Raw genomic sequence first — 21,688 nt, forward strand, 5'->3', positions numbered from 1 at the left:
GTATTTACAGTTTTGCATAAACGTTGTCAACAAACTCCACAGTAACACCCATATTCACAAGAAGAAAAAAAAACAAAAAACAAAAAAACAAGAGGCTCTCATTTTTAGATCATCTGCGAGTGATTTAATCAGGGTAAACAAGCCTCAGTGTGGAGAGAGGAACTCAGTGTGCTCCTTACAGACTGCAATCTGAAGGACTTTTTCCTGTGATATACGAGTGACTGCAACTCTCTTTAATTAGCACTGACATCGTTTGGACAACGGAAAAAGGAGAGAGGGGAGGACAGCTCAACAGAGACTGAGAAAGAATAGACAAAATGATTTAGACAAAATGAATGGAGCCCCACAAAGACTGCAATGAAGAACTGTTAGAGAGGCAAAGGGCACACAGGGGGAGACGTGTAACAGTGTAAATTGTCTACACTCTTTTAGTCAGGGTTGTCGGAGATCTTCCTGTATGAGTGGGAGGATTGCTATAGAAAGAAAAGTAGGTTATTCAACATTTTGTTTTTAGCTACTACACATAATCATACTCACTTCAGTTAAATTCAGTTTTATTTGTATACTGAAAAAAAACATCACAAACTGCTAAAGATGCCAGAAAAGTCAACCAAACAGAGCATTCACTATGAGCAGCACTTGGCAATGGTGGAAAAGAAGATCTCCTTTTAACAGGAAGAGACCGCTGACAAACCCAGACTCATGGTCGGTTAAAAAGTTAATGACGTGCCATATAAAGATGTGGGGATTGAAAAGAGGTGAGCGGAGGACAAATACTCAGTGCATCATGGGAAGTCCTCCAGCAGCCTACACCTATAGCGGCATAAAGCCAGTTACACACTGGAAACAATTTGCTGTGAGAGACCACAGAAAGATATGCGGGAGTGGAAAAAACTCTCTTTAACTTCAAGGTTAGAAACTGAAGGTACTGCCAATGAAAGTGCAGAACACCGTTTATTGATATATGACCAGGTAATAAATATATTATAAGGTCACAACAGTAACCAGAGCCTGGGATGTCTGCAAGCAAGCTTCAAATCACTTCCTGTGTATACGTGGCTTAATGTTTCATGGTCAGCTTTTACACAATGTTTTTACATAGAGGTGCTTTATTAAGCTCACACAATTAATATGGAAAAGAAAACCCACTAAAATTAAAACCAATTTAAAAATAAAAGAAATGGTGCTAATAAATAATATTTAAACTTAAATTCAGCTTAAATATGTTGTAAACAAACTATAAATGCTGCTTTCTGTTTATCATTCAAAACTTGGTAGCTTACCATCATAAGCAGATCTAATCACAATATTTAACCCTGACCAGCAAAGAGCTCATCTTGAGGTATGCAGATGTATATAATTTGTACATTCCAGTTTATGGAAACAACACATTATTTACAAAGCAATCTCCTTCATCCACAAAAGAAACCATAGATAATCATTGTGGATAATCAGCTTTTGACATACATGCCTTGACCCAGCTATGCTGCTGTTATTATTAACAACAACAAGAATAGAAAGCTTTTATTAACAAGGGGTCACAACAGGGGTAGGGGGTAGCTCCACACAACCCAAAAGGGAATTGTATCTCTTTCCTGGACTGAACCTGGGATCTTGTAATAATAATAATAACAATAATAATAATAATAATGCAATATTTATCAATCTGTATAGACTGTCTGATGCCACAGTAACACCTTATAGCCTAGATCTGTGTCAGTGTGTGGTTAACCATATAACACAGCCTGGCAGTGCTGCTGAGGGAAGAGAGAGGCTTTCTTATTCCCCTAACCCACCCACATGTTCCCAGAGGGGTCAGGGTTTGAACTGGCAAGTATCCAGTTGCAACCCTGCTTCATTAACCACGAGGCCTCTGCCACAGTACCGCTAGTCTGGCAAAATAAAGACAAAGTCCGTATTATACATACATGTTTATGTGTTATTTTTGGATAATGTTATATTGTTATTACAGACTTTCACACATTGTGCCCAGTGTTGTTCCTCACCAAGTCATTTCGGGGGAGAACAAAAGATACCTTAGAGTCTATGTATTTCTTCTGTTTTTACATTAACGTTTAATCAGCAAAAAAAGAAATGTAAACACTTGTGCGCACATAATGAGCCTTCCTTTTCTGTTTTCATGTGTGTAGCAATTAGCGGTGCAGTTTTTTTTTTTCTTCTACATAGTTACCATGCTGCTCAACGGCACAAATTCTTTGCGGTCTCTTTGGGGAAAACATAATAAATATAATATACAGTTACCAATATTTTAACCAGTGGCTGGTTGCTTTCCCACTGTTATGATAGGACTGTACTACTGTGAGTATTTTCTTTTTTGTTTTCCTTTAGTCTGAAACCACAGTGAATCAAGTCAATTAATTTAACAACTTCTTTACTTTTGATCTTGCAAGTGCTTTTTCCAGCCTGGTAGCTTGTTACATAATGCTCATTGAAACATTCATATGAAATTAAATTAAATTCTTGTTCCAAAGGCAATGTCTCTTCTCCTACTACACGTTGGTGTGCCATTTCTAAACTTCAATGAAAGGATTGGATGATGGTTTGATCCTATGAGCAGTTTTTAATGATATCACCAAAAACGAAAGAAATTTGAAGTTTAAGTTCCTTGCTATAATCACTGAAGTGGAAGTTTCCTTATTTGTTTTCATATATATTCTGTTACAATGTTGGATAAACACGTCAAAGGTAGCTAATATTTCAGTATTGAAAACTTCTATACCTCAAAAAGTCAGGCTTCAGGCTGCACTAAATGCTTAGGATCAGGCAGTTCATTACTTTTACATAAGTATTATAAAACAGAGGGAATATTCTTGATCTCACACAGGATGCTTTGATTACGAATACAAACTTCCAAATTCCCAATCAAAAGACAGGCACTCACAAGAAATTTGGCTTTCAGGGAGAATTGCTGAAATAGCTTAGTTTCGGATAGTTGATGAACAAAAGGCTGCACTAAGGCCCAGTGTAAGATAAACAAGGATTAATCAGAACTGTGATGTCAAAGTATTCCAGTAGAGGCCAAGAGTGTGCATAATGGAGATTAGTGTACATGATAGTTTATAATTCTGTCAGATGGTTCAAAAGTGGACATTGTTTGATCTTAGGTCAGGAACTGATGATATAATCCAATCTTGGCTCCTTTTTTAAAATTTCTTTATTTCTATTTTTTTCAATTCTCTCATCTACCATCAGAGCCATGAAAAGGAAATATTTTATATGAAGTTCTGAGCTCACCTAGAAAGGGCATTTAACTGACGATGACTTTGGCGCCGCTTGCAAATATGGTATGATTCCTAGAGAAACAGTTGGTAGCATTAGGCAATGACATGTGATTGTTTATATGCACATTTAGCACATACCCCATCGGAAGAAGAGGGTCTTCACTGAACAGACAAGCTAATGCTCATCTCACAATGTGTTGTGCTTGGGGTCAGGGGGGCTGAGAAAGTTCTCCAGGCTTTACTGGATAATCCCTTGATAAATAAACTGGGAGGAAAGACCACCACTGCTATCTGTAAGCTAATACTCCCCTAGAGAAGTGATGGCAATGGGCTTGGCTAGCTTGGAAGCGATTATCTTGCTGTTCTCTGTTTTTCACTCTCTTACTTTAGGAAGATATTTAAGTAATGCACAGTTCTTCATAAAGTTGGAACAACATAGAAAACATGAAAATAGATCATATCTTAGACCTTTGTGAGATTTAAAAAAAAAAAAAAAATTTATCCACTTTGGAAAGGGGTTATGTGCAACTGTGTTGATAGGCAAAACTGTAAATCCACACCTGTAAAACATACTGTACACATGCAGTGTAGTTGTAAAAACACTAATCCACCCTCCCTGCAGCAGTAGAAATCAAATTTCACTGGGTAGCTCAAATGCACATAGAATACATGCCTTGTATTTCCCTAAAGTCTTCCACGTGGAGAAGATCCATCCCATCAATCTGCCCCCTCCATCAGTCTCTGTCCTCAGGCAATCATATAAGGAATGCTCTGTAAAATAGCTGAAATTGTGAAGGTATAACAAGGGCAAGCAGGTGGTCACACACACATACACACTCAAAACCAAAAACTCACGCTGGGCCCAAATGGGATTTCCATTCTCACGCCATCATCAGGTCATGAGATAATTGATTTATGGCCGTGTTTTAGCTCATGTCATTATTCAGCCTGTCATCTGATTGGCTTTCAGGATTATGTGGTTATCAGAGCCAATCTATAAGAGCATGTCTGTATTTCTCAAGAGTATCCTTAAGAGGATCCTGTTTATTTTTCCTGACAGTCACTTTGTGTTCAGTTTACACTGTATGTTTAGTTAGGCATAAAAATGATTTGTGTTAGTGTTATTGTTTTGAAATGTAGGTCTTTCTTTTGGACCTCTTCAAAAAGTATAACATTTGAACCTCTTCTCTGTGGTTTGGTAATGCAAAAAAATGGGGTAATGCAAACAAAACTGAGAGTGACCCCCTCTTGATGTTCATATTTTACTCAGATGTTTACATTTTTGTCTGAAAGAATAGCGCAATGTTGAGAAACGCAGATGAGAAATGGCACTTTGAAAAGTTCACAATGACAGGATTACACCCTATCTTAATTTCTCACCACTGCAGAGTTGTGATAACCTGTAGCACTGCCCTCATTTGTCACACACTGAACTTTATTTAGCACATTTGGTCTCATGCGATTAAAGAAAAAAACTTTTGAGAGAGTTTCCTAATAGAAGTATTAATAAAAAAATGTCCTGTTAATAAGTTTCAGCTCATTTATATACATATATATGTATATATATATGTATATATATACATATATATATACATATATATAGGCTGGGGTCTATCACACCAGGCAAGACCCCAGGTGCAGGCTGTGTAAAGATGCCCCAGAGACAATCCAGCACATAACAGCAGGGTGCAAGATGCTAGCAGGCAAGGCATACATGGAACGCCATAACCAAGTGGCCGGCATAGTGTACAGGAACATCTGTGCCGAGTATAACCTGGAAGTCCCGAGGTCAAAATGGGAGATGCCCCCAAGGGTGGTGGAGAATGACTGAGCTAAGATCCTGTGGGACTTCCAGATACAGACGGACAAAATGGTGGTGGCTAACCAACCGGACATAGTGGTGGTAGACAAACAGAAGAAGACGGCCGTAGTGATCGATGTAGCGGTTCCGAATGACAGCAATATCAGGAAGAAGGAACACGAGAAGCTGGAGAAATACCAAGGGCTCAGAGAAGAGCTCGAGAGGATGTGGAGGGTGAAGATAACGGTGGTCCCCGTGGTAATCGGAGCACTAGGTGCGGTGACTCCCAAGCTAGGCGAGTGGCTCCAGCAGATCCCGGGAACAACATCGGAGATCTCTGTCCAGAAGAGCGCAGTCCTGGGAACAGCTAAGATACTGCGCAGGACCCTCAAGCTCCCAGGCCTCTGGTAGAGGACCCGAGCTTGAAGGATAAACCGCCCGCAGGGGCGTGCTGGGTGTTTTATATATACATATATATGTATATATATATATATGCAGTGTATTTTCTGAGGTCCTGAGCAGTCAGAAAGGCCCCTTTTGTCTCTTTTTTATCACTCACTTTGTGCTTATTATTTCTGTTATGGCGACTCCTTCACGGTATGTAGTGGTTTTTTCCCCTGTATTATTATTATTTTTACCCAGAATAGTTTTCTTCCTAGCCAGTCATAACAAGGTTACATTAACCTAACAAAAAATTCAAATAATAAAAATGAGCATTAAACATCCAACTAATGCATCATAACTACATTATTTTCTTAAGCAAAACCTGTAACTTTTTTACAGACTATTCTGCTCCACCATTTGCTTACATGGCTGTTGCGAAGGCTTGCCAGCTTCCCCAGTTTCGCACACAGACACACACACACTTCCATATGCACAGTGCAGTAGACCTCCCAAACTCTACAGTCTGGACATGATGTCATAAGATTTTATGTTGTAATGAATCTCTGGAATTGGATTTATAGATTATTATTCCTTTATTCATTTCTGTATTTATTTTGCTAAATGAGAAAGAGGCACATTGTTTAATTCAGCAGGAGCTGTTGCATTGGCCAAGTAACTGTCGTGACATTTATAACAGTAGTAATTCCTAGAATTAACTGTGTTTTTGGTCAGAGCAATCAAATAATCTCATTTGTCAGGCTTTATTTTGAAATGTTCAAATCTGTGTTCTAATACATTTCTAAACACACTGTGAGCGTGTGCACACGAGATGAACAATGACTGTCCACAGAAGCATTGCTGCGCATGCAAACAGCATTTAGCTCAGAGTGCTGACAGGCTACATGGTCAAAACAGTTGCTATGGTCTATCTTTTCTCACCGCCGCAATGTAGTGCATGTGTGTGTCGTGTTTGCATGCATATGTGCGGCCATTCTCTTGTGTGGTTGAGGCCGTCCACATGTGAGCGTGTTTTATGGGTCCAAAGGGAGTTAAGGTTAATGCAGTAAAACCACCTTCCGCGTGCCCAGCGTATGCCTTAAAAGAGGATTTGACACGAGAATGCAGTAAAGAAATAAACTATGGATAAAGTAGAAGGTTTTTAGTGAAAAAGAAAAAAAAAATCAGATACTTATTGGGATGTCATTGTTGAGTCCTCTGCTACTGATGGGCCTATTGCATGGTTGGTATGTGAAAGCTTTCATTTAAACAGCACATGAGCTGACACATCTGCCTCACTGTGGAGGGAAAAGAATATTTTTAGTGCAACTGCGAGACACATTTTGTTACTGTTACCATATTTCAGCTGCTTCAAAACTAATCCAAACTCTTCCCAGCATGTGGACACACCCCTTCAAGCAAAAATTTAAACACACATGTCGCCAGGATGGATTTGCTTCTCTAAGATTCTAAAGTCTAAATCTTCTTTACTGTAAATTCAAATTACCTTGTTTACCAAGAATGAGGTGGTCACTGACTCTCTTCCGCTGTTTCTTACTGTAAGGCTAAATATTACGTAGTCCTTTTTGGATGTCCTTACACGGTAGAGTGACTCATCTTTCTAGTCAAAGCAATATACGCACTGATCACTGTAAGGAATTGTTTAGTTCAGCTTGCACCAACCATTACAGTCGGTCTCTCTGGCTAATTGAGGCTCACTTAATAACGCTGCCTAGAGGCTTTTAAGCCAATGAGATGTCATTGATTTTATCTATCGTTTTTGCGGCACACGCCCCTTTATTCATGACCCTGCTGTCTCCTCCTCTCTGCCGCTGGCTTTAATAGCCCGCTGGGAATACTTGCCAATGTTTCCAAGTCTGCACACATGCATTCACCTCCATGAAGTAGTGGAATAGTCGGCATTTACTGTCAGACCTCCTGGCAGTAACTCACTCATCAAACTGTTTCTTTCATCGCATCCCTCACTTCATGGCCACTCCTTTCCCATGTTCTCCATTACTCTGAACTTGGCTGTTCCATAGTTCTTTTCACCTTTCTTCCCTCTGTTATCATTCACTTTAATATAGCTGTCCTTCATTTAAAGCGGTGATTGTATGAGTGTGATGAAAGGTATTACCTTAATTGCAAGTAAGTTCTCAGAGTTGTATAGGTGTCAGTGGGTGGTTTCGAAGCCTCACTGCTGTTCCTCCCATAGTTTTATAAGATTTCTTTCTTAACAGGTGTTTGTTATCTGTCCTCCCCACAGGTGGACAAGGTGTGTGACCTGTCTACAGGGGAAGCCACACACATGCATCCTACTAGACCTGAGGTCAAAGCCTCGACACTGACCTTATCTTCTCCTTTTCCATCTTCCCCTTCCTCCCATCCTTCATTAGAGGAGTTGCAGGGGCAGTTAGGTCACTTAAAAAGGTAAGGCAAAGCTACAAACATTCAATCCTTTAGTTAGATTCCAAACTTTACTACTGGCTCTTCATTTTTTACAGTCAATGTTTTTTCTTGTTACTTAGCTACACTACTAGATGGAATGTAAACTCCACTTAAATAAAAATTGACTAGGCCTATATGACACGACCTAAGGGGTTGGCCAGTGTCTATTCACAGCTGTCACTTTTTGCTTTCTTCAAATGGCTAGTTGGATACAATTCACAACCACACACTGTAAATGTAGTGCCTGGTCCAGCTTTTTTGAAAGGGGTTTGCACAGTCCATGCCCTCCACCTGGCCCAGTCTGAGGCAACCATCCTGTGCCCACAGCAGCTGGTAGTGAGGTGAAGTGTGGGTAAGATTAATGTTGACGGACCAACAATTTCCTGTTTACCCAGACAGCCATACCACCAACTCTGCACACTAGCCGGCCTCGATTACATAGCAGCACTCACAAAAACACACACACAGACACCCTCTTGCAGTGTTGTCTACCATGAATCACTGCAGTGATGCCAGCCTAGCTGACAGGTCTGGCCTGGCACTAGCACCACCATTCATGGCAACACAATCCAGCTCACTGCTTGCTGCCAACACTGACCAGCGCACATGTGAGTGCTGACCACATCAGAGGCACGGCAGCACCAAGCGCAGTAAAGGGAGACTCGTGTACAGCTGAAAAATATGAAACATGATAGAGTAAAACAACATTTATATTTATTATATATTTAAATCTTTGCACATGTGCATATGTTTGCATGCATTTGTTTACTGACTTGACAAATTCATTCCATTTACTGTCTCAATTTTGATGTGGTGTGGGGAAAAATAGGTTTCGATTTATATGTGGTATACTCAGTGTCTGCATGTGCATGATTAAACACTCTCTTCCAGGGTCAAATGACTGTCTTTTCTCCCTCTTCCCCGTGTTTCCTGTCATGTCACCCTTTTTTTCCCTTTTTTTCTTTCCCTCAATCCCCATTTCACCTCCCTGCATCCTCCTTGCTTGCAACAATCTCACCGGGACTCCAACTCCCATCATTCCCAGTTCATTCCCTCCGAAACATTTCAAGAAAAATAAACAAAATCTGGAAATCCTCTCTAGGTAAGCATGAACCCAAGAGACACACTTTTTTCTTTTAGAAATGGAAGGTGGTACAGTATTGTGCTGGTATAGATTGTTCAGATACTGCTAACAGGTGATTAACTTTGTGTTTTGGGAGATGGGTGCATATTGCATGTCTTACAAACAGCGGTTTTATCAATGGACTCAACACATTACCCTATATGACCCCATGTGTTTTTAAGCCTCTTTCTCACGGGTGGCGGCAATGTGTGTCCAATCAAAATATCATGCCATTGTTTTGTTCATGATGACAGTGTCTATATTGATAGCATCTGTTAGCATTTCTGGGAAGCTAAGAAATTACCACACAGCATCATTGAGAAAAATGTGCTGATGCAGTGAAGTGGTCACATTCAAAGCCATTCATTTCCTGCCACCATCAGTATCATCACATGGGTGCAGGTCATGCTTTCATGCTTGTTATTAGCAGTGTTGGGAAGGTTACTTTTAAAATGTATTCCACTACAGATTACAGAATACATGACCCAAAATGTATTTTGTAACATATTCCGTTACGTTACTCAATGAGAGTAACGTATTCTGAATACTTTGGATTACTTAATATATTATCATGCTTTTTTACAACTACATGAATGTACTATTGCTGTGTGATTTATTACTATTACTGAAGGTTACTCGCCATAATACCAACTAGATTTTTAAATCTTAATATAAAATGAGTAACAGTAGGTGGACATTAGGTAAGGCTGCACTTTTTGCAGTCATCTCGTATAGAAAAGTATTCGGCGCGTATATAAAACAGGTCCGCGGCTCCGAACCGTAGTAAAGTGACCTCTGGCTAATGCGTCGGTTCTGTGTCGGGCTCGTAGCCGAAAACTAGCTTTACTTTGTTGTCTGGGTCAACTTTGCTAGTGAGAGACAGAGAGAGGCGTTGAAAGGCTGCTCCAGCGAAACTTATTGTTTCGGGGGAAAACACGAACACAGCGTACAGTCGAGTCTTAATAGATTACTTAAAACTGGGCTCGTCAGGCACTCTTCTTGGCTGCAGTGGTTATTATTATATTTACATGCTTCCAGCTCCCGTTTCTGCTCGTTGACAGCTCGTACTTTTCCACTTTTTCTCCCTCCCTCGCGCTCACAGACACATAACGGTTATGGCAGTCCATTCTCCCTACAGCACGGACTACACTGCCCATGAGGCTACATTCTTTAGGGCTATGCCTGTAACACTCTGCCTATAGCCTTCATATTAAATAATTTTTAAAAATATTTCTTTACGTCATTATGAGAGGCGAGATTGAGACACAGGCATTTGAGCCTCTTAATGCGTGTTTTGTTTGGGTTTCCACCGGCGTGGAATTACCAAAAATAGAGATGGCATAGCCTAACATATGAAACAGGAGAAGACCGCCGTGTAATCCCTTTATTTCAGCAAAGTAACTGTATTCTGAATGCCACCTTTTTAAACGGTAACTGTAACGGAATACAGTTACTCATATTTTGTATTTTAAGTACGTAACGGCGGTACATGTGTTCCGTTACTACCCAACACTGGTTATTAGTGTCATTGTACGGAAACACAGTGCCTCACCACCAGCTGCCCCAAAAATGTGACCACTAATGGTACAATTGCACGGTGCAATTCTCAATTTTAAACTTTCAATTTTAAGTGTACTGATTGTGAAGAGGAAGATATACGTCTGTATAAAAATTATACTTGTGGTTTTTTCCCCAGGTATTTTTTGAATACCCTAGATCGCTATAAGTCCTTCTTTGGCATGTTACCAGAGCTTCTATGCGAAGTGGCGAATGATGAGTCCACTTGCTGGAGCAGAGATGGAGTGGTGAAAAGGTAAGAGAAATGTGTTGCGTTAGAGATAAGAGCTTTCTTTTTTGCAAAACGACATTGCAGTATTGCATGGATGCAGGCTTGTTGGTGTTATTTCAAACAGAGATGTAATACCTTGCCTGAGATTTGACAGAAAGTGACCTCTGTGTTTAAGTTTGTGCGCTTGTGTGGAATAATGTTATGAGTCAGCGTGGCTGGCTCTCGCTAATCACTGTGGAAATAAGTAAGTCATTAAATCAGTCTCTGCACTGAATAAATGCAGGCAGCACAAATGGTTGGAAGGCGCTCCTTTCCTTTGTGCTGGAGTCATTTTATGAGTTGTTAACTATGCCTTTCTCTCTTTCCAATAGTTTAAGAGATATTTATTTTTTGCTGATTTATAGGTGTGGCCCTAAAACCCTTTTCCTGTTCATGGTTAAGTACTGTGTGTGGTTATGCATTACTCCATCAGCATAAGAAGAACAGACAAATGATACAGATAACTGAGCCAATGCGAGTCTGTAAATGATTCCCCCTGCTGGATCTGATTCTTAAAAGCTGTGAAAGCTTGGTCCACAATTATGACAAGATTATGTGCTGCTTCTACTGTGGTGGCCTTAAACTGGCCCCCCTTGGCATTTCAACTTAGTGCTCTGTTATGGGAGTATTAGCTTTGACAGTGAAAAACAGAGGACCAAATGATGGCTTCCCCCATGAGTGCTTATCAGATCTTTTGGCCCAGATTGAGGTATGCATTATTTTCTAGTACATGGAACATGGACACGAGTACATGGAATAACATCTTGTGCAGGAATAGATGACTCACATTCTAAGAAGAACCTTTTTATTATCCTCGTTGGATAGCAGTATTTTGATAAAACTCTTCATTGAAGTTAGCTGTACTTTCAAATCTTATTTGTTTTTATTTGGATCTCTTCTTCTCTTCTCTTCTCTTCTCTTCTCTTCTCTTCTCTTCTCTTCTCTTCTCTTCTCTTCTCTTCTCTTCTCTTCTCTTCTCTTCTCTTCTCTTCTCTTCTCTAAGAAGCCAAAGTGTGTGCCACATGCTTGTGATCAGATATACACGAGAAAGCAAAAACTGTGCACGCCATCCATAATTCAACTCCTATACAGGGAGTGCAGAATTATTAGGCAAATGAGCATTTTGTCCACATCTTCCTCTTCATGCATGTTGTCTTACTCCAAGCTGTAGGCTCGAAAGCCTACTACCAATTAAGCATATTAGGTGATGTGCATCTCTGTAATGAGAAGGGGTGTGGTCTAATGAAATCAACACCCTATATCAGGTGTGCATAATTATTAGGCAACTTCCTTTCCTTTGGCAAAATGGGTCAAAAGAAGGACTTGACAGGCTCAGAAAAGTCAAAAATAGTGAGATATCTTGCAGAGGGATGCAGCAGTCTCAAAATTGCAAAGCTTCTGAAGCGTGATCATCAACCAATCAAGTGTTTCATTCAAAATAGTCAACAGAGTCGCTAGAAGCGTGTGGAAAAACCAAGGCGCAAAATAACTGCCCATGAACTGAGAAAAGTCAAGCGTGCAGCTGCCAAGATGCCACTTGCCACCAGTTTGGCCATATTTCAGAGCTGCAACATCACTGGAGTGCCCAAAAGCACAAGGTGTGCAATACTCAGAGACATGGCCAAGGTAAGAAAGGCTGAAAGACGACCACCACTGAACAAGACACACAAGCTGAAACGTCAAGACTGGGCCAAGAAATATCTCAAGACTGGTTTTTCTAAGGTTTTATGGACTGATGAAATGAGAGTGAGTCTTGATGGGCCAGATGGATGGGCCTGTGGCTGGATTGGTAAAGGGCAGAGAGCTCCAGTCCGACTCAGACGCCAGCAAGGTGGAGGTGGAGTACTGGTTTGGGCTGGTATCATCAAAGATGAGCTTGTGGGGCCTTTTCGGGTTGAGGATGGAGTCAAGCTCAACTCCCAGTCCTACTGCCAGTTTCTGGAAGACACCTTCTTCAAGCAGTGGTACAGGAAGAAGTCTGCATCCTTCAAGAAAAACATGATTTTCATGCAGGACAATGCTCCATCACATGCGTCCAAGTACTCCACAGCGTGGCTGGCAAGAAAGGGTTTAAAAGAAGAAAAACTAATGACATGGCCACCTTGTTCACCTGATCTGAACCCCATTGAGAACCTGTGGTCCATCATCAAATGTGAGATTTACAAGGAGGGAAAACAGTACACCTCTCTGAACAGTGTCTGGGAGGCTGTGGTTGCTGCTGCACGCAATGTTGATGGTGAACAGATCAAAACACTGACAGAATCCATGGATGGCAGGCTTTAGAGTGTCCTTGCAAAGATTTGTTTTGGTTTTGTTTTTGAATGTCAGAAATGTATATTTGTGGATGTGGAGGTGTTATATTGGTTTCACTGGTAAAAATAAATAATTGAAATGGGTATATATTTGTTTTTTGTTAAGTTGCCTAATAATTATGCACAGTAATAGTCACCTGCACACACAGATATCCCCCTAAAATAGCTAAAACTAAAAACAAACTAAAAACTAGAGATGGACCGATCCGATATTACGTATCGGTATGATACTGACCTAAATTACTGGATCGGATATCGGAGAAAAATAAAAAATGTAATCCGATCCATTAAATATCACGAAAGCAGCTCACAAAACTTGCGACACGCCGTAACTCGCCTCAGAACGTTAGCACGTCGGAGCAGTATGCATCACATGATAGAGCGGCTGTGGCATGCGGGACCTGTGGTGGTCTGGATAGCATTTGGAGCTTCGCTAGCAACCCGGCATTTCATCTCCGACAAAGTTATCCCGAGAGAAGTAAAGCAAGTGTGTAAGTCCATCTCTGAATGTTTGTAAAGCATTCCTGCATTAAGCTTAACAAGCGACTGCCTCTTCTTGCTGCTACTTCAATCATGAAACTGCTTAACGATCAGCTGATCGGCTTTTCTGTCGCGAGTCCGTGTCTCTAGTTTGCTTTTGGCCCACTTTGCACCAGAAAGAGGAAACCAGCGGATAAACAACAGCAGCACGTTTAAGCTTGATCAGCTGTTGTTAGAATTTATTTAATATTACTTTCTACTCGAGGATCTTTTTCTACGTAGCTGACGTTGGTAACTGTGCTGGGGCGGATCTAGCAAAGTTTAGCCAGGGGGGCCGATAGGGCATTAACAGGGAAAAGGGGGCACAAAGACATACTTTTCTTTCTTATTCTCATTTAAAATGTCTAGCTTTTAATAAATAATTATCTGACACCCAAAGTTTTAATTTGATGCAAAATGAATAGAAGTCCATTACTGTATATAGTGACTATTAAGTCTAATATATATATACTGTATATACCCTAGTAAGCTATAGTACTTTTTCCTTTGGGAAGGTACCATCTGTGCAGTCTGCAATTTTGTTGAAGAAAGATGTTGAATCTATTTAATATTTCTTGAAAAATAATTGATTTCTGTGCATTTTTTTTCACACTGCATCAAATTAAGGTTGATTACGTCGATTAAGCATCATGAGGTGGAGCGTGAGGGGTGGTTCCCTATTTTTTATTTATTTATTTTTGTTGTTGCTGGGAGTTGGAACCCTATTAGTTAGGTTGCTTAATATTTACGCTAAGTACTCTTTAAAATACCAGAATAGGGAGGATGGTGTAGGTTTAAGTTTATTAGATTGATCAGTATTGCTGAACTATGAAATATTTTTTTTTGCATACAGGTATAACAGAATAGCTTTAGTGTAGTTGTTGTTTTAAACTTGAGTATGAACTTATACAAAATGCAGCAAGATATTTAAAAAACAGCTTTGTTGATTAAAAAACACTATATCGGATTCATATCGGTATCGGCAGATATCCAAATTTATGATATCGGTATCGGTATCGGACATAAAAAAGTGGTATCATGCCATCTCTACTAAAAACTACTTCCAAAAACATTCAGCTTTGATATTAATGAGTTTTTTGGGTTCATTGAGAACATGGTTGTTGTTCAATAATAAAATTATTCCTCAAAAATACAACTTGCCTAATAATTCTGCACTCCCTGTACAAGAGAGTCTAACTAATGTGGTTGTGATCCTTGTTTGTATTTACTGACAGTGTGTGCGTGTCATTTTACTACTACTACTATGAAGACTATAGATTTTTCAGCAACGGTAATGGGTTATAATAGTTTGTTGTCACACACTCCCTGGTGGGTGCCAGGTCTTTCCTTATGGTGTCAAGTGTTCTTGGTTTGAATAAGAAAACAGTACCCTACTGAGACATTTGGCACAACTCATAAACTGTTCAGCTTGGCCAGTGGCTATTCAGCTAGCCTCTTTCACTGTATCTGACGCAGTTGGCATGTATTACAGTGAAAGGAGGGCAGGACAGGGCATGAAAAGGGTTGCCATTTTGGTGCCGTGGTGCCCCCTGTGCCTTGGAGTGCCCCTGATGAGGGAAGCATGGTGTAGTGATCATGGCGAGGGAAGCCTTGGCAGCATAAAGATCCATTGTGAAGTCAGTGGAGAGGGGCACAGCCCTGCTGTGGGGACCCCCAAAGCCCGGAGGGTGAACAAAGACCCTCCTATGAAGCTGCATGGGAAAGGCTTGGACATCACTGCCATTACTTACTGCCACTACTGACCATGCCTGGGAAAGTTGTATGAAAATGGCAATGAAGTAGAGAGAAATGAAGACAGTGAGAAACAAAGAAGAGAAACGATTTGTTTTAAAAATACAAGAAGATGAAAAAAAAGTATTATCCTTTATGGACATGTGCTGTTGTGTTTGTCCACATGATAGTCTTCTTTCCTGTATGGTGGACACAAAGCCACTCGGGGCTCAGCGGGTTTTCCCAGTGGACAGGACACAGATGCAGACACTCTCACATATCAGTCCACATGGGATCCATATGCTAGTCAACTGCAGGGGAGTCATTCATTCAGACACAATCATAATGTGCTCAGGCAACGAGACACACATCTAAATGTGGAAACTCACACACACATACAGACACACTTCCAAGCTATAATACTTCAAAGTACATCAAAGGCATTTGGGATTGAAATTCCCTTCCTCTCTTTATTCAGCAACTGATAACAGAGTGGCAAGCGGGGGGCAAGCAGTTGTACTTAACAACTAAAAATGTGTTTTGGCAAATGTTCAAAATCTCAGAATATTTACACCGACACAGGTGCGAATACTTTGCTTCAACTTTTCCGGAAAAATAAGCTCAATCAAAATGATCACAGTTTTCTTTTTTTATTTACTATTTTTTTAGGTTAGCCACTCACTCGATAGCTATGGTGGTGTTATTACAAAGTGAAATTACTCACTTTAATTACATAATTACAGGTATGCTTAGAGATACTGTGTGCATGTTTTCACACGATGCTTTATTAATTTTCTTCACTTATCTAATTGTAGTTGGGGGGTTTACTATATTTGACACATAAACTGGATATATTTCAAAACATAAGGGAATCATTTGCTCTGTGAGTATGCTTCTACAAATATTTTAAGAAGTTAACCTGACACAAATCTTAGCCACCTAGTGTTGAACTCTTCCAAGCGATTTTTGGTCTGTCTGTTATTTATTATGGCAACCCCTGCCGAACAGCGTGGCTTCTTTAATCTGAAGGAGGCTGAAAGGCACACATGTCTGAAAAAAACAGCTCCAGCTGGTAATTAGACTGTTTCAGAAAAGAGATGGAGATACTTGCATACAATACTTCTGTGAGAAAAACAAACTGTTTCATACTAGCTGTCCCTTCATGGATCCTAGCGTCCTCATGTTAAGGAGGATGCTACCATGCTACACATGTTACCATGGCATCTAAACATGCTAAACATGTTAGCATGACAGCAATGCTAACATGATCCCTTATCCAACTTAGGGTTGCAGGTGTGCTGAAGCCTATTCCAGTTGTCATACGGTAAGAAGTCGGGTACTTCCTGGAAAGTTCCCAGTCTATCACAAGTCTAACACAGAGAAACAATAATTCAGACTCAGCTGCTCCCTTTAGGGGTCGCTACAGCAAATCATCTGTCTCACAATTCAAGGATAAGAGCTCGCATCTATAGTTAGCTAACCTAACAGGCATGTCTTTGGACTTTAGAGAGAACCCACGGAGGTACAGCAAAAACATACAAATACCACACAGAAAAAACCCCAGTCGCCAGCGGGTACAAACCTTAAACTCTCTTCCTGTGAGGCAACAGTGCTAACCATCACACGACCACGTTCCCTGCAGTCAGAAATCATTGTGTTTATTGCATAGCCCACTCTCTCTGCATTGGCCTTTATGAGGAGCAATAATCATTGCAACAGTAACAGTGAATCCCACAAACCCCCATTGGTTTTTTTTTTAAATGCAATATTCATGTATACCTAACTTATTCATATTTATACTATAAGTGCATCCTCATTGCTATGGAATTCTGCAGAGAGAGGTGTAGGTGCTTTTTAGTGTATTATTCTAATTATTATAAAAGTTTTTTAAGAATAGATAATTCTATCACCTATATTATATGACCCAATACAAACGATTCCACTGTATTGGGAGTAGCTCAAGAGATGGTCCACGTACAATACAGCAGTGTGAGTCTTTCTGAATGCCTTGCATTTTTATAAGGTTATGACAATCCATTTGTTTATCATTTTGACATCTGGAATCCATTCTGTTATTGCAGAGAGTAACAGAGAGAGCGCTGCGCTGGGCAAAACGTTCACCCCTCATGCTCTCACTCGTTTTTCTTCACGCCTTCTGGTCCCATCCAGTTATAGCCTTCTCTGTGTCTGTCTCTCGGGTTAGGAGAGTTCAGTTCCAAAAAATGCGAGCGAATTGGATAATGAAAGAGGGAACTATAAATTAATGACCATATGCAGAGGGAAGACATTCCCCGCTTTGTGTGCAGTCTGTGTGCTTCACATATGTGCCTCAAGACCTGTGTTTTGGTGACAAGCAGGACGATAGAAGTTCGTTGTATTTAAAATGTAAAGTTGCAATAATATGATAAAGCAGACATGGTGGAATTGTGAGAGTCATGATTTGTTTGCAGAGAAAAAGTGGAGCATTTTGGAAATTGCCTACATATGTTTACATTTTCTGCCTCTACACCTACCCTTTAACCCTTTGCCATTGTGTGCAACAGCTTCCCTTTTTACTACCTCAATTCCCCTATTCTACTTCCTAAGCTCTTATTCAGCAGCCCCTTCCTTTCCCATAACCCTGGTCTACTTCCTGGGACCTTAGTATGACCCACGCTGCATTGCTTTGACTCTTTTCTCTTTGGGCCTGCGTCTTTGTGGTGTGGGTGTGTATATGTGTGCACACTCGAGAGAAAGAGAAAACAACAGTGATCATATTTCAGTATTTGTGAGGTATTTATACTCTCTGAAGAAATGCTTGGATTCTGAGTTTGGATTCATGGATTTTCTAAAAATGGGGACAAGTTTAGATGTCAGCAGATGTAATTCTGTTGGCATATACAGCTATTTGCCAATGTGGTTCCTGCATGAAAAGTGTTTATGAGTTTCAGTCTCTTCAAGTTTTGGTTTTATGGTGTGCCTTGAGCACACTGTATATTTATAAAGTTTCTTTCCAACTTCTTTCAGTCTTATTCTGATTGTTTTTATAGAGGAGATGCAACTTCTCCCTTAGAGTCAGTCAGTGCACTCGGTTGAGCTAATATAATTAAATTTCCACAATAGATTGGCATGTTTTACTGGAGCAATTCCTACTGGGCGAGGTAGACACTGTGCACTCACTAACCTCAGTGCTTGCCCACTGGCAAGGCATCAAACTCATAGCAGAAGAGAAAGGATGAGAAGGAGAGGATATGTGTGGTGGGGAGAGGGTTAAGGAAGTATGAAAGAGAAAACAGTGGATGGAATGGCAGATGAACTCATGGATAGTTGAGGGGGAAAAGGAAGATATAGGTCAGTGGCAGCAGGAAGCAGCAGCTTAAGGAGAACCCTCTGTCTTTGTGGCTTAATTCACTCTATGAGCCTGTTTGAAGTTTGCACTGTTTCTCTGGTTGGCAGCCAATAGTGGTCAGTGTGTCACTGTCTTCTGTGTGTGTTTGAGAGTACTGTGCATTCAAGAAATTCTGTTTGACATTTAAGTGTAAAGAACTAGTGAAGAAAGGACAAAGAAAGCTTAAATCTCCATGATGTCAACACCGCTGCAATATGCAGTTAAATGGACCAAAGGGGATGCATTTGAAACAAAGTTTTATTGTACGGTATCGGAGTGTCTTGAACGACTTTACAGTTACTCAGTGAAGCTCTTATTTACATTCACTCACTTAGCATACACTCCATGATTATCATGTTACAGTGTCACAACTCTGTGCATATCTATTGTTAAAGAACTTATAATGAGAATTCACTTACTTTTTGCTTTAATATAATAAAATCCAAGGTCACAGCATGTGTCACAGTTATATTTATAGAGTTTTACCACACCAAACAGTTGTTTTGCCATTCAGTGCTACACATGTGCGACTGCGACATGTTGTTATGAAAGGGACATATTGCAGAGAAAACAAAGACAAAACTTTATCTCAAGTAATACAGTCCACAGTAAGAGACAGTTATATCAGAACTACACACTCATATTCTCATGTTCAATGTAAAGTTTGCACTAATCAGCGTTATAGAAAATCTACTCCAGGCAGACATATCATATCTATGTGGCCACATGATGATGGTGGCTATATGGATTTCACAATTTTTGTTGTCTGCTGACAGCACACATACAGTACTGTAGAAAAGTCTTGAGCCAACTTTCATTCTTTCCTCATATTTTGCTTCCAAGGAGCCAGGCGTTCTTGTAATTTTTTAACGTGATCTTGAGCAATAGTTCTTCGTTCTTTCTGAAGTGATTTTTCTTTCTTTTCTGTCTTTTTATTTTTTTTACCCGTGCATTTTCAGATGAATGCTTTTTTCTTCATTTATTAATCCACTTAACACTGACCTATAAATTATTCAAGCGTAAAAGAGACAAATAACTCAAGGAGTGCAATATTGTTGTGTCTGCACATAACAGGCAACTTAACGAAGAATCAATTTTAAATTCGAAATCATTTATCTGTATTTCAGGTTCGAGACCACACCTCATACAGTCCTCTTCCAGTTCTCTGTCTATATATGACCCCCCTGCACACATCATTCATATTTCTCTGGTTAAATCAGCAATAAATGCCAAAGACAACGCATTGTGACAGGCATGAAATAGTAATTTTACACCAAGAAGGTGAGGAGCTAGAGTATCTGAAAGTTGTGTCTTTAAGAAATAGGCTAAAAATCCAACAAAGACCTATAGTTATGGGTGCACATAAGTGGTCCGCAGGTGTGCATTCATTGTCAAAATAAAAGACGCGCACAAGATAAGAAGTTGCAACGCACATTTGTGTACATATAAAAGGCACTGTTTTTGTCCACTAGAGTGGGATTTTCACGGCATATTCTGCACCACATCTCTGTGCGTTCATCATTTGTTTGAAGCCAGCTCACCTCCCGCAGCCACTTTTCCGAGAATACACTTCTTTTGCGGTTCGGACTCCTTCTGACATTTCTTTGGAGGTGGAGGAACACCAAAGCAATTGCTTAAAGGAGCTTGCTTCTTCGACATCTTTAAGAGTTCTAAACAAATGTCTGTCCTCCTCCAGAAAATCGTATGTACGCAAACGCGCATTGCAACTTCTTATCTGTGGCGCGTCTTTTATTTTGACAGGAAATGCGCACCTGCGGACCACTCACTCGTTAGAATTGGTCTCAGTGGAAGGGTAGTTGACAAAATGCCATTCATAAAGCAGGAAAAATAAGGAGAAAAGGATCTGAGCTGAAATTCACTGGCAACAGTGAATTGGAGTGATGAATCAAAGTGACCAATTTTTGGTTTAAATTGTTGTCAATATGGACAGAAGAGGTCAGAAGAGATGTACAACAATGAGTGTCTACAACTTTATGTAAAACAAGGTGGAGGTTCTGTCATGATTTGGGGATACTTTACACAGAAAAGTACTGTCAGATTTTGATCCACCATCAGTACTATCTGGAAAGCATCAGAGTGGCAGCAACTACATTTTTCACCATACAGATGATCTCAAAGGCACCACTAATGAAGTAAAGGCATGCATGGTTAGAGTGGAACTCTATCAGTCATGGATTAACCTCTCTAGAGCCAGGACCTCAACTTTATTGAAGCAGTGTGATATCTATAAAGATAGAGGTCAGAACAAAAGGCAGCCAACATCCTTCAAGTAGCCTGGAGAACAACTCCTGAAGGCTACTTCAAGAAATATCAAGGAAGCTTACTAATAAAGTTCTGGCTGTGTAGAAGAATACAAGTGGTCATACCAAATACTGACTTTCAAGCTCATTTGCAATAACAAGCTCTGTTATCGCCTTGTATTGTGTATTTTATTTTATATTTGCACGTTTCAATAAATCACTGCAGCTATTTGAAGACATGAGGGGTAGCTTAAGTACTGTAATACATCCAACACACAACTGCATCACACAGTGTGATCAAATTTGACTTTCAGAGCTAAGCACCTCTGTCATAACTATTTATAGAAACACTTTTATCATTTTTCCCAACAGATTCATCAGACCTTGCACATAAAATACAGACCTGACCTAGGCAAGACATTGATATATATGTACACATATATCTTCCTGCTGTATGAGGTAATGTTTACCTGTAGGCCTAAATTTAGGGCATACAGTGAGTATTGGCAACATTCCCTGTAGAGTTTTTGTGTAAATGTGAGTACAAGTTTCAGTTTCCAGTGAGTGTTTTTATAATCAAAGTGAGAATGTGAGCAAGATGTCTGCTTTGAGTCTAGTTACAAGTTTAAGAGTTATGCCAAGCTTTTACTGAAACCCACTGTAAAGGTATATGAA

General features: G+C 40.0%; 1 protein-coding gene across 2 annotated transcripts in view; it reads left to right on the forward strand.

The window, feature by feature from the left end:
• gpc5c (glypican 5c) overlaps nt 1-21,688 on the forward strand; it is a 104,598-nt gene that overhangs the window by 31,082 nt on the left and 51,828 nt on the right. Inside the window, exons 4-6 of one of the 2 annotated variants that reach the window (XM_085253983.1) lie at nt 7,691-7,854; nt 8,918-8,974; nt 10,692-10,808. In XM_085253983.1, coding sequence (XP_085110109.1) covers nt 7,691-7,854; nt 8,918-8,974; nt 10,692-10,808 — 338 coding nt within the window. The remainder of the gene's footprint in view (nt 1-7,690; nt 7,855-8,917; nt 8,975-10,691; nt 10,809-21,688) is intronic. The other variant, XM_085253984.1, reaches the window with a different exon arrangement.

The sequence above is a fragment of the Mchenga conophoros genome, linkage group LG18 (genome assembly GCF_057382185.1).
Source record: "Mchenga conophoros isolate Kocher_MC1m ecotype Shallow Benthic linkage group LG18, M_conophoros_male_GT1.1, whole genome shotgun sequence".
In the NCBI taxonomy this organism is placed as follows: Eukaryota; Metazoa; Chordata; class Actinopteri; order Cichliformes; family Cichlidae; genus Mchenga; species Mchenga conophoros.